General features: G+C 46.7%; 1 protein-coding gene across 2 annotated transcripts in view; it reads left to right on the top strand.

The window, feature by feature from the left end:
- LOC142584841 (hepatocyte growth factor receptor-like) overlaps positions 1–13068 on the top strand; it is a 104098-nt gene that overhangs the window by 76619 nt on the left and 14411 nt on the right. For both annotated transcript variants that reach the window (XM_075695138.1, XM_075695139.1), the window contains 3 exons: positions 146–398; positions 8052–8201; positions 9116–9202. In XM_075695138.1, the coding sequence (XP_075551253.1) occupies positions 146–398; positions 8052–8201; positions 9116–9202 (490 nt within the window). The remainder of the gene's footprint in view (positions 1–145; positions 399–8051; positions 8202–9115; positions 9203–13068) is intronic.

Here is a 13068-nt window from a genome sequence, read left to right on the forward strand (position 1 = left end):
GTCTCGTGCTTGAGCCTTGTGCTTGAGGCGTGAGCCTCGGCAACAGCAATAATGGTGAAAACGCGCCCCGAGTCTCCGTGTGATTGCTTGAGCAAAAAAAAAAAAGGAAGTCCTACTGGTTGCTAATTTTCATTCACAATTACAGGTTGTGTACTCGCATCGCGTCTACCCGGTGGGTATCATCAGGCTGGTGAAGGTGGTGAAGGAGAAGCCGCTGCCCTGGTCGTCCCTCGGTACCATTGCCGGCATTACTGTAGCGCTCCTACTTGCTTTCGCCGTCGGTGTTGGAGTTCTCCTCTACTGTCGGTTCCGTGTGTGTAAGGCCCAGCCTCCCGTTTACTTCGTCGACTTTGACAACCGCCTGATTGAGAACCGTGCATCGGCCGGCGGAGACTGTGGTAAGTGCACGCGTTTGTACCGAACACAGACACTTCGAAGCTCTGGTGCCCTGGCGCCTCTTACGTTTAGGCTACCCCACCTTAGGAACCTCCGCGTTTTCCAATGCTTTACTAGAGTTCAATTCACCGTACTCGCAATGTGCATGTTCATTACGCTGTTCTATTTGGGAAAACCAGTCTTACTTTATGATTTTATTTTAGGTGGGGAAGTCAAGAAAGTAGACTTTGTCAATGGCGCAGCGGCCGCATTTTGAAGCGCAGTTTAAGTGAACAACAGATTCAGACATATTTAGAAAGTTCCTGCTGCGAAAGGATATGAAATTGAGCAATACGTTTATAACTTTTAAGGAAGTTTTGCTGGGCAAAGAAAACAGATTGATCAGAAACACCGCATAGCGTTCACATGTTGTGGCTTGATAATGTGGCGGCAAACTTTGTACCAAAGAGAAAGCATAGCACTCACGTAGAGGTTGCTGAGTATTGCCGAGTAAAGCGTCAGGGTGTTCTTAATCATGCTGTAGGCTTTCATGTTGTAGGTTTCATCACAGTAGTTCAATCCTCACGGATTCTTTGCGAAGTTAGTTGAATAGACAGGAACTATTAGCAGCATAAATTGCTCGAGTTGTCGCAATGAGTACATGTTATCGTATGTTTTATTACGAATAAAACATAAATCGCACTTAGGGATAGGTAGGTCTGTTTTATTTGTGACTCGCTTCGGACTTCGTCAATAACATTTTTTTTAAATTTTACGCGGTGTCAGAAATAATGTCATGAGCAGCATATTTAGGTAGCTCGCTACATACCATTTTTTTAGGTTTCGGCAAAAATAAAATCTTAGCAGACGTCGTATATCAATAAATAATTAAATAAAATTCATTCGTCGGAAGAAGAGAAAGGAGGCAGTGGGAAAAATTTGCATAAACTAGCTCCCTAAGGTACAGCAGTGAGCAGCACTGGCACACGTACATGGTGCTCAACAATATACGCATATATATATATATATATATATATATATATATATATATATATATATATATATTTATATACAGAATCTCCACGCGCGTGCTGCAGCTTCGGCTCGCACGGGAAGCAAGGTGCTCTTTTGTCCCTTTTCATTTACCTTTCCCTCATAATTTCTAATCCTCCCTGTGCTTTCCTTTGCTGACTTCACATTATAGAGACTAATTCGCCGTGGTGGTGTAGTGTGTTTGGCGTTGCGCTGCTAAACTCAAGAGTGCGGGATCAAATCACGGCTGCGGCGGCCGCATTTCGATGGCGGCGAAATGGAAGAACCCGCCCGTGTGCTGTGCACTGGGTGCAGGTTAACAAACCCCAGGAGGTTAAAGTTGATCTGGAGTCCATCGTTACACCGTGCCTCATAATCATATTGGGGTTTTTGCACGTAAAACGTCGAAGTTTAAAAACATCTGTATTCTTGTGACTACATATGTGTGAAAAAACAAGAGTGATGCTACAAGCCAAACAGAACATGCGTTTAATTCATTTATTTCAGAATACTACATACTCTGCTTATGTCGCAGCGTCGCTCATTACGTAATGACAGTTTATATGTCAGCTAATATAATTAGTACTTACAGTTAATATTTTTCCGGCACACAATGAAGCTCATATGTCGTTGATTTTTTTCTGTCTAAGATGTTGGTCGCCGTGTAAAGAGGCCTTCAACCTCCTTCAAGGGAATTACATGTCACTTTTTGATCAGGGCCCCATGTCGTTCATGATGAAAAATTGATTAAATAGAAAACACAAACAAATAATGTTAACAGAGACCATTTGACAGCGCAAGGTCCGTCCGCAAGTCGCCGTTTCGCCCGAAAGGTGAGGCACCGACTGCAATATCAAATTAGTAGACAGCCATACGAAGTAGGGATAGTAGTTTTGTCGGCCATTTAAACTCGCTTACTAACTAAATTAACGAGCACGCTATCACGCGGGCACAGGTAAACACGAACACATCTCACTCGATGACCGCGGAAACTAGCTGTCGAAACGGTGGAGCAGCAGCAGCCAGCGAATTGACCTTTGTGCTGCTTCACGCTTCGTCGCGAGCTGACCGTTGAAAGCACAACACAATGAAGATACCACCACTCGGCGCACTCTCTCCACATCGCAGATCGCTTCCAAGATAGGGCGCGCGTGCGGCCGCGCCGTACGCAGCAGCCGCCGGAGTAGAACCCCCGTCCCTCCCCTCCTCCTGGTGCCTCACGCGCGGCGGAAGACGGCGCGCTTCTTCCCCGCTTTCCTCACTTGCGCGTGCGAGATGGAGCCGCGAGCGTCGGTGGACCCTCGCAATTTTCACTTGCGCATACAGCATACGGCGCGCGTAGACGATGCTACCGCGCTTGGACATTATACGGAACACCATGGCGACGACGACGGCAGAAATGTGCCTGGAGTGTCCATATAATTGCTATCGCGATAAAAGTAATAAATAAAAAGACCTTACACTTCCAATATTCGTACTAACAAGTACCTTCCAAGCGTGGTGTTAGTCATATTAATAGCGAAGGCAGTACGCCAAAGGCAAGAAAGAAAAAAAGAACGCCTGTGTGCCGTGTATTGACTGTACGTTAAAGGTCCCCAGGTGGCCAAATTTAATCTTGAGTCCTTCACTAAGGCGTGCCTCAAAATGAGATCGTGGCCTTGGCACACCAAACGCCTTTATTCGTCTTATAGCATAGCTCTAAAATGAATAAATAATAATAATTATAAGAACAATAATAATAATATTAGAGCGTCGGAGTCCTCGCCGCAACAGAGTGAACGGACCCAGCGAAGGATGAAAGAGCGAACGCGGAGCGCAACTGGGGATGAAAGACAGCGACAGAGAGCGCGAGGAGGAAAGCGGAGGAGAGTGTGGCGAAGGCGTGAGAAGAAAAGCCTAGTGCCACGCAAGACTGGCTCTGCGGCGACGACCGCTACGAGATGGCGTTTACCTCTGAGGTGACTGGTTTATCTGGTTAATCGTTGAGGTCACTTTCGCATTGACATGGTTATGCTTTTAAACAAAACTAGTGACTAACATTGTAAGTACAGTTGTAAATGACGATGTAGTATCAATTTACAAAAAAAAAGAACGCGGTACATTAGGTTTACGAGCTGCTCATCAGAACAACCGTAAGCAATAAGATACGAGAGCGAGGTATGTTTTCCTCCATCAACCACATAATGCATTTCATGCTTTTCTCAACGATGAGCACACACTAACTTCGCCCTACTATGGGATCTTGATACACTCGTAAGTAATATTCATGTATACATAGTGCGATGAAATAGTGGCAGTTAATTATCTTTGTCTTTAGTTTTCGTGAAAAATCTACATGCCTATCGATTTCAGATCAGTGAAAACTTCAGTAAGGATGACCATGCACAAGTGCTGTGAACATGAAGTGAATACGAAAAAAAATATGTAAAAGTTATTCTTTTTATGAATGGTGCGGTATTGAGGGCACGAAGGAATAATTATTAATAAAAGTAGCTTAGTAGAGAAGTGCACTCGCGCGGTATAGTTCAGAGCAACTACATTGAAAAGGAGTTTTTTTTTTGCACACGTTATTGCTCACGCAGTCACTCACAGCGAAATACTCTGTTTCTACATAATCACCTCTAATCATGAGCTATTCTGCGGTAGAACATAATAAATCCTCTGTAATCATATGTGCTGGCAGCTGAAAGCACAATGACGCAGCATGCTGCAACATGAAAGCAGCCTCGCTACCTTGTCGCCTGCACTTGTGAGAACAGCCTGAAGAGCTAAAAAAGCATACCATTAGGCTGAAATAACGCGCGTGTAATCCACTACGTTTTCCACCAGTATACAACCCGCAAGAAGTGGTCGAACAGGAAGTGGTCGTCGAGTAAGAAAGGCGGGAGATCTAGTGAGCATTCGTGGCGGATGGTGTTCCGAGTGGCCTGTCTTGTATTCGAACATTCGCCCAGTGCAGAAGTCGGATGACTTGGAAGTTTGGCAACGCCGGCCCGCACGTGCATTTTTGAAACTGCGTAATTTAGCACCCTACCTTCACTGTGATCGAAACTGGTATCATAGATGATCCGGGAGCGTGTTAGGACAACACAGTGATGGCTTTTATCCAGCAGACTTACCCGCAGCTGCATTGCACTGCTAAGCTCGAGGTCGTGGGTTTGACTCCGGCCGTGGTGTCCGCATTTGTGAAGGCGGCAAAATGGAAAGCCACCGGTTTATTTAGCTGTAATGCAGTGATTTGGGCTTGTTGGTATGACATCGTGAGGCTTATAGCGCGTGAAAAGACAAGGACGAAACAAAGACGTGACACACACTGGCGTTAACTTGCAACAATCTTTATTACGCGCAACGGGCTGCAGGGAAAGCTGTCGGCGCGCAAGACCTGGTGCCTAGTCAGACACTTGATTGAACCGTTGAGCAGCAAGAGCGCAACCAACCGCAACCTCACCAAAGTTTTGAACGCTTACGATGGCAACGGCCAAAGGCTCATTGAAGACCTCAAGGCGATCTACCTCAAGACAGAGAGGGGGCGATTTCCGATATCGGAGGAGTACGGGGGACCAGAAAATCCGGCATTGGATGAACCATTCACAATCACGGAGCTATTAACAGCCATAGACGAAAGTAATAAGACCAGCGCACCCGGAACGGACGCCATTACATACAAGCTGCTCAACAACATGAGTGATGCGGCGGCACGCGGGCTCCTGGGTCCCATCAACAGAACCTGGGAAAGCTCGAAGTTGCCCGCAGAATGGAAATAGGCCGACGTACGGTTCATACCGAAACCCGGCAAACATCTGACGGTCGAGCGCATGCGCCCGATCTCGCTCACGTCCTGTGTGGGCAAGGTCATGGAACGCATGGTTCTCAGAAGGCTTCAAGCACACCTGTACGAGACGAGTCAGATGCCGGCGACCATGTATGGACGTCTTGGGTGCTCAGGAAAGCCAGTATACCTCGGGACGCGTGCCTCGCTGCTCTTGGGTGCTCAGGTGCCAGCACCTGAGCACCCAAGACGTCCTCATCCAATCACACGAACTAGTGATTAAAAGAGCAGCGAGGCACGCGTCCCGAGGTATACTGGCTTTGGACCTCAAGGGGGCCTTCGACAACGTGTCCCACGCCAGCGTGCTCGAGAACCCGCGCAAGATGGAGTGTGGCCGCAAGACCTACGGCTATATCCGCAAGACCCACGGCTATATTAAAGATTTCCTAACCAATAGAACGGCAACTATCCGGATAAGAAAGGAACGGTCAGAGCATGTGGAGCTCGGAGACAGTGGTACCCCACAGGGGTCGGTCCTGTCGCCTCTGCTTTTCAACCTGGCCCTCCTGCCCCTGCCCGAACTACTCAATCAGATCGAAGGCGTGGACCACGCGTTCTATTCCGACGATATAACGGTGTGGACGGACCACGCGGGGTCCGATGCCTGGGCGGAGGAAGCCCTGCAGAGAGGGGCAACGACCTTCCACGAGTATGCCATGACCTGCGGCCTGAGCTGCGCTCCACAGAAATCGGAGCTGCTCATGGTACAGCCCGGAAGACCAAAGAAAGAGCCGCCGCCGAACATAATTGTCACCATCGACGGCACAGAGATCAAGCCAACGCAGCAGATCCGGATACTGGGCCTGCTGTTGCGCAGCGACGGCAAGGCGCACGCAGCCGTCAAGAAAATCAAGACTACATCAGAGCAGGTCCTGAGCATCATCCGGAAAGTCACCAACCGGAACAGAGGAATCAAAGAACAAGACGCACTGCACCTGGTGCCGGCATTCGTCGTGTCACGCGTAACGTACTCCGCCCCGTATCTCCAACTTGCGAAGGTGAACCGCGAGACGCTGAACACGACGATAAGGAAAGCAGTCAAACTCGCCATGGGAATCCCAGTCTACTCGTCAACGCAGAAGCTGCTGGAAATGGGTGCCCACAATACGGTGGAAGATCTGGTGGAAGCACACCTATCCCACCAGAGAGTAAGGCTGAGCCGGACAGAGCACGGTCGGGCCGTCCTACGGAAGATAGGATGGCAAATTGAACAGCAACCGACAACGGAACCGCTCCCCACAACGCGGAGAGACATTATTAAGACCAAGCCCCTCCCCCGGAACATGCAGCCGGGGAGGAACGACGAGAGGCACTCTGCGCGGGCCAAGGCAGTGGCTCGACAGCTGGAAGAGGACCCCGAGGTTCTCTACGCGGACACCTCGCTTCCCAAGCACGGCACCAGAGCAACGGCGGTCGTCACTACCATCGATAAACTGGTCACAGGCGCGTCGATACGGACGACGGATACAGCTGAAGCAGAAGAAGTGGCCGTGGCCCTCGCACTCGCACAACCGGGAGTGAGGACCGTGATCGCAGACTGTAAGATCGTATACGCAAGCTACCGCAAGGGGAACATCTCTCCCGCGTCACTAACGATCCTCACCAAATGCAAATCACCGGGACGGGCCGTTGAGCTCGTGTGAATCGCGGCTCACTCGCAAGTGGAAGGCAACGCACTCGCCGACCGCTATACCCGAGAACTGTGAATCCGGGCCGAGGACGAGCCAGAGCTACCGCACCCCGTGACAAGTTACAAAGAAATCACTCAAATGTACAGAAGCGGCAGATGTAGGCTTCCCCGTCCGCAACCGCAACTCAGCGGAATGCAGTAAACGATCGTGCGACGCACGCAAGCGGGGTCGCTAGCGCATCCCGTGCTCTTGCACAAGATGTTCCCAACAGAGCATGACACTTCATGCCCGTTTGGCAGACGATCAAAAGGCACTCTAGCACACATCCTTGCAGAGTGCGCTAAGCTCAACAACCCCCCACCATCCCTACACCCACCCTCTCCAGTCCCAACCCCCTCCCCCCCCCCCCCGAGCGATGGGAGACCTTGTTGTCCAGCCCCGACCTACCGACCCAGCTCGCGCTGGCGGCTAGGGGCCAGGAACTGCTGGACGCATATGGGACCTGAGAAGAAGATTCCACCCCGTCTGGTGCCAGTGTGCACCAACGTTTACTAAGAGATCAGTAAAAGTTGATTCTCTCTCTCTCTCTCTCTCTTTATTTCGAGCAAAGGACCCACACATAGATACAAGTTTTTTGCATATAACTTTTTCGTCCGTGTCTTTTCACGCGCTATAAGCCTCACCAGGTTTACTTAGATTTAGGGGCACGTTATACGAACCCAGTTGTCGAAAGTAATCCCGTATACCACACTACGGCTCGCCCTGGTAATCTGGCTGTATTTTTGGCAAGTACCAACCTTAGAAATAATTTATTTAAGAAGCATTGTGCTCAATGCTGGCGTCTGGCAACGTAGCTCGTTTGCCTTCGTAATGCGCTGAATCGATGAACTCCGTTTGAGTAACGGGCGGTCGGTCTCAGTAGATGGGTGTCCGCCGTCGTACGCCTCAGCAATGGTCAGTGGCTTGCCCCGTCTATACGCCTTCAGCGCAGCGGTTCCGAGTAATATAGAGAATGAGCCAGAGCTTCCCTTAGATGTTTCGCTGGATCCGTAATAAAAATCACATGCAGAAAACTGCCGAGTGGCCACACATAGACGACGTGCCCCGTTTTTGTTTCTGCGTAATGACTTATTGCTCGCCAAAGTGTTAAATAACGAGTGATTGCTTGTATTGTTTTTGTTCAGAAAGATACCAGGATCCAAAAGGAGGCGTCACAAAGCAGACCACGGAACCAGCCGCCTTTCAACTCGACGAAGAAACAAAAGCCATTCTAGAGGCTGACAAGCTACTTTTCAAGAGAGAGCTCGTCGTTCTGGGTCCGGTAGTAGGACAAGGTATGAGATGTAGCCAATTTTACACGTCTCATTTTCTTGAATGATACGGGTGCCTTCCGCGACTCTATTAGTTGGGACGAACATTCTTTTATCGCCGAGGAGCATTACACTGTGAACGAAGGACCTGACAAAAGTAGCAGGTGCGAAAAGCTACTAAAAAACAATTTCGACTTGTGCTCGAACATAACGTCGCAAAAGAATAAAATGCTAAAACGCGAGCTCCTGTCTATCAGTACATATTAAATACAGCTAGACACGCGTGAATTGAGAGATGGTGCATGACACCTTGTAGTACGCGCACTATTCTCAATTCACCTTCAGCGCTCTATGACTTCGGCAGCGACCGCACCTGGATCCTCCACAATGGTGCACTAAAATGTTCAATTCACATTCAGTGCGCACTTTTTAATATTAGAAAGTAGTTTAAATTTAGAACTCGCTGAACTACTCTAACCTTCACTTCTCTCGTCTGCATATCCACTTCTGTGAGACTTGGATGACACAAACTCTTATAACTTTCCCCCGTTTTTCACTTCAGCTCATGGCAACAAGGATGTTGCGTAAGGCAGCGGTTGCATTGGTCCAAATTGTTTTAGAAGATTCAAGTGTCAATCGAAAAATACTGAAACTTCTTTGTGCGGTGAATATGTCGCGTGTTTAAGATGTTATGCTTTCTAACATCACCCGGGAAATTAATTTGCCAAGCAAATATGCTGCATGCCAAAATAGGTGTTTCTAAAGTAACTCCAAGTTGTACTTTGTTTTATCTCGGCGTGATCACTGTAGGGCTGTTATTTACCGTTTCTATCAGTCACTTCTGAATATGTCATGCAAAATTTAGTCTCTGTCACTCTGTGGCTGCTTAACCTTGTTTTAACGTAGATTTTTGCATTTGTCGTTTCAATTACTGCAAGGACACTTCGGTTGCGTGTACCGCGGCACACTGCAACTGCAAGGCAAGGACGAAGTGATCAGAGTTGCAGTGAAGACGTTACACAACAGTGAGTATAGTATCAGTTTCATTAGTATCCACAACACGCGTACATTTTGATATCTTCATCACCGAATAAGGTTGCACGAAATAAGATGCACAATTGTGCCCTCTGGGCGCAATGTTGGCGTGCTTGAACAACTGAGTATACGAGGCTGCATGGACGCTCGACGTTATTAAATAAATGAGAAAAACGCCAACGGATGCACACGATCAGCCTTGGAAAAGAAAAGTATTTCCTGTTCAACCACGTTCCATGAGGTACAACAATGTTTGGCCTCGTATTTGCATTGAACCGTTTTAGTTCGTACTTTCTTATGGTCGTACGATATACCTATTGTTGGCTTATTCGCCTTTTTTCTTATGCTGAAAGTTTTCTCGTGCGGTATAAATGGGTATTTTCACTTAGGAGGCCTGTTACCGTAACACTATGCATCACGAGGACATGAGGTTGGAGAAGCCGAAGCCTGGAGTAAAAAGCCTGATGACTTCGTGGGATCGAAGTTTATAATGCTTGCACAGTGGCAGCTCCGGATACATTCTTTTTTTCTTTTTTGCATAAGCAATACAACAGGATTTCAGTGCTGGGACGCGATACAGAAGCCGAGAAATTTGTGCTCGTAAAAGGTTCGTGATCATCGTACATTTCATATAGAACACGTTGACTAGGACATGTAGTAATAAACATGGGCAAAGTATTTTGCATGGGATGCGCGTGAATAAAAAAAAACAGAGGGTTGCTGCAGTGTAATGATCATGACGAACACATAAAACGGGGTGGGTGCTTTAACACTGCTGAAGTAATTTCATACGGGGCACTTCATTCTTCCTACCTCTCTGTCTCTTCAAACTATATATGTCCAAGTACTTTCTGCATCACTATTTACGTGCTGCTGGAAAAAATTATTGCACAGTTGTAATTACGCATATGCTGTAAAGTACAAATCATTCTTTGTTATCCAGCTCAACTACACGTATCGTTATAATATCACTGGCATATGTGCCGTCATAAAAATTCGTAGTGTCAGGTTGCGCTGCACTAGAGCCCTGAAAATTAACATACTTGATGACAATGGACGTGTTCACAATTCCACAACGCCCTTTCCGCCTTAAGAAGTAGTCTGCTGAGTCTAAATTCTGGTAGTGAATTTCACGAATTGGTGGTCGGACGCTAATGCCAGAGCCTAAGAGTACTGTTAATAATCGTGGCCCCTACTCACAATCCTTTCTTACGCAAATGTCATTCGCGTTAGGCAGTCGTCTCGACGATTGCACTTTTATCACACGGAGGACTGTACTAAAGTCTGCTTCACATGCTGTGACTGGAGCTAAAAAAAAATTGGTGCAGTCGCACGCGTCACAATACGATTTTCAGAGTGCTCATTTCACGCGAGTGCGATGGGAACGATGCGGCTGGTGCGACGCCCAGGGTTTCTTGATGCCAGGTTTTGGGGACACAAGTCGCATAATTCTTCACACGTAATGAAAGAAACCGGTGCTTTGCGATAATATTGATCTCTCTTTAATAGGCCCAAATAACACCCGTGTTTTGTAATCGGCAAAGATCTTGAAGTTGAAATTTGTTTTGGAGTACTCGCCAGCTGTTCATGAAGTTCAGTGCGCGGATACATGGCGGAAGTTGGCAGCTGGTCGTTCAGCGCTGTGTGTTGTCTCACGTGCCTTCCATGTGCGTGTCGTTCTGCTCGTGGCGCAACAAATTACAAGACGACTTATCAACAAGACGACATAGCTACCACCGTCGTATATGCATTATTCGCAATTTGGTCGCTGCGAAGTCTTCATGTCTGTGCAGAGAAAACCTCGCGCTACCCGTGCTTAGCGTCAACTGCTGAAGAAATAATACATGTTCGTAATTGAGCGTAAGCGGTTCCTGCTCCTAGCCATATTCTTGCACCAAACTTGGTGGCAAGCACGAAGCCTAAAGCTCAAGTCTGACACTGAAGCCGCAAATGATCAGTGTGTGATCACTGAACGTGCAATGGAATTTGTGTTGTCAACTTTAACCTTAGTGCTAGCCTGGTTCGTCCATCTTCGCGCGTGTACTCTCAGTATGTATAGAAGTCCTCCCTGAATATTTCGAAAGACGTAGAAGTTGACACTACATTTTTTTTAGGAACTGCAGTAACATGTATACATAGCATCATGGCACTGTAACAGCCATAGGCGTCACCAACTTTCTCGTCCTATGTCTCGTGCTCTTAGTATACGGAGAATCTGCATCAAGAAGGTTAAATTAATATGATGCAGTGCGTAGCGTGGAAGCGCAGCCCCACGGCAAACATTGAATACATTGTTTGGAGTACATTTTTTTGTTTGATTACACAACAGAGCACTAGAAGTTTGTAATCGTAGCGGCAAAGGCAAAGTAGGAATCGACATGAGGCGAAGCTTTGTTGCAACAATCAGTTAACTTCTATAAAACTAACAGCAATGTAAACAATTGTCTTTATTTTCATCACACGCTACATGGACTGCTATGTAATGTTTGCTTATGCACGGTACAGGTCACAACTTTAATGTTGTGTAATACATACATAGGCCGGTGAACACACTCAAGAGTAAACTGACTAAGACTTTGACTGACCTGTGAGGCTGAGTTTGTGTGAGCCTCGCTGACTATAATTTCGGTGAATATGAGTCGGAGCGTGCTGGGCTGAGTAGGATTTCGTCTGAGCTTTAGTGCATGTGAGCTCGGATGGGCAGAATTTCGGGGATTGTGCACATACATGCTGCTAAATCACATCATGAAACAAATCATTAAACAGCTGCATTTTACAATCTAAAAAAGAGAAGATTGAGATCCACAAATTTTATGCTGTCTTTGTATATCTTGGACGTTGCATGATACCTTAATTATAAAGGTATTATAGACCTTATATGATTATATCAGTTTTAGCAGTAATACATCTAATCGCAAACTCAAGCGACTTTGCTTCAGCGTTGTTGCACGCGGTTTATGTCTCGTGATACGTCTGTACACTTGATTAGCTGTGGATGTGCCAGAACCGTACGCACTTGAAAGGACAGTATCGTTCCCAGAAAGGGATGCCACTTACGGACTTGAGTAAAACTTAATTTGGGCCTAGATGGTACATAATTCTGAACTTTAACTTACAGCGTCTTAGGTGTTTGTGCTGTAAGTTTGAGTTACGGACTTGACTGCGCCATTTTGGATTACTTTTGTTTAAAGTGTTATAAAAACAAAGTCTTTGCCTGCTTTCCATATTGTTGCATGTGTTTTACAGGAGGCATAGAGAAGAAAGGAAACGCAGGGATATTTACGGTGAAGTAATTTCTTAGAATGCTCTGAGATGTTACGACTATCATAAAAACACAAAGAATTCAGTGCACTAATGTAAGAGCAGTATGCAAAAACGTTTAAAGTGGGCGTTATTCGAGGTGTAGTAAGGACACTAAGTCTATTACATATTGAAGTTTTATTGCTTTTTGTGCAGGAAAAAGAAATTATACATCAGAAAAACGAGTTAGTACTGTTAAGGGATGGTTATCGCGCAGTAGCGCTCCGAAAACTGATTGACGGTGCTTTTTATTCCTAGTCAAAGCGTTTAATACCTTATTGTAGAAAATTCGGTACAATATATAGCTTGCAGGTTCACTTTGCGAGCTTGATTGGAAATATCGCGTCTTGCTGCTGAAATAACAGAACCTTGTAACGAGACGCTCAGTTCACCGGGAAACATTCGCGTGAAAGCCGACACGAACAGACTGCAAACTAAATGGTCGCGCGTACACAGTGACGATTGCGATGTCGAGACGTCAAATGCTACGCTGTCATGTCAAATATCACAGACACAGCATTTGACCGCAGTCTCTTACCCTTTCAATTGATCCGTA

This window comes from Dermacentor variabilis, chromosome 6, assembly GCF_050947875.1.
Source record: "Dermacentor variabilis isolate Ectoservices chromosome 6, ASM5094787v1, whole genome shotgun sequence".
Classification (NCBI taxonomy): Eukaryota; Metazoa; Arthropoda; class Arachnida; order Ixodida; family Ixodidae; genus Dermacentor; species Dermacentor variabilis.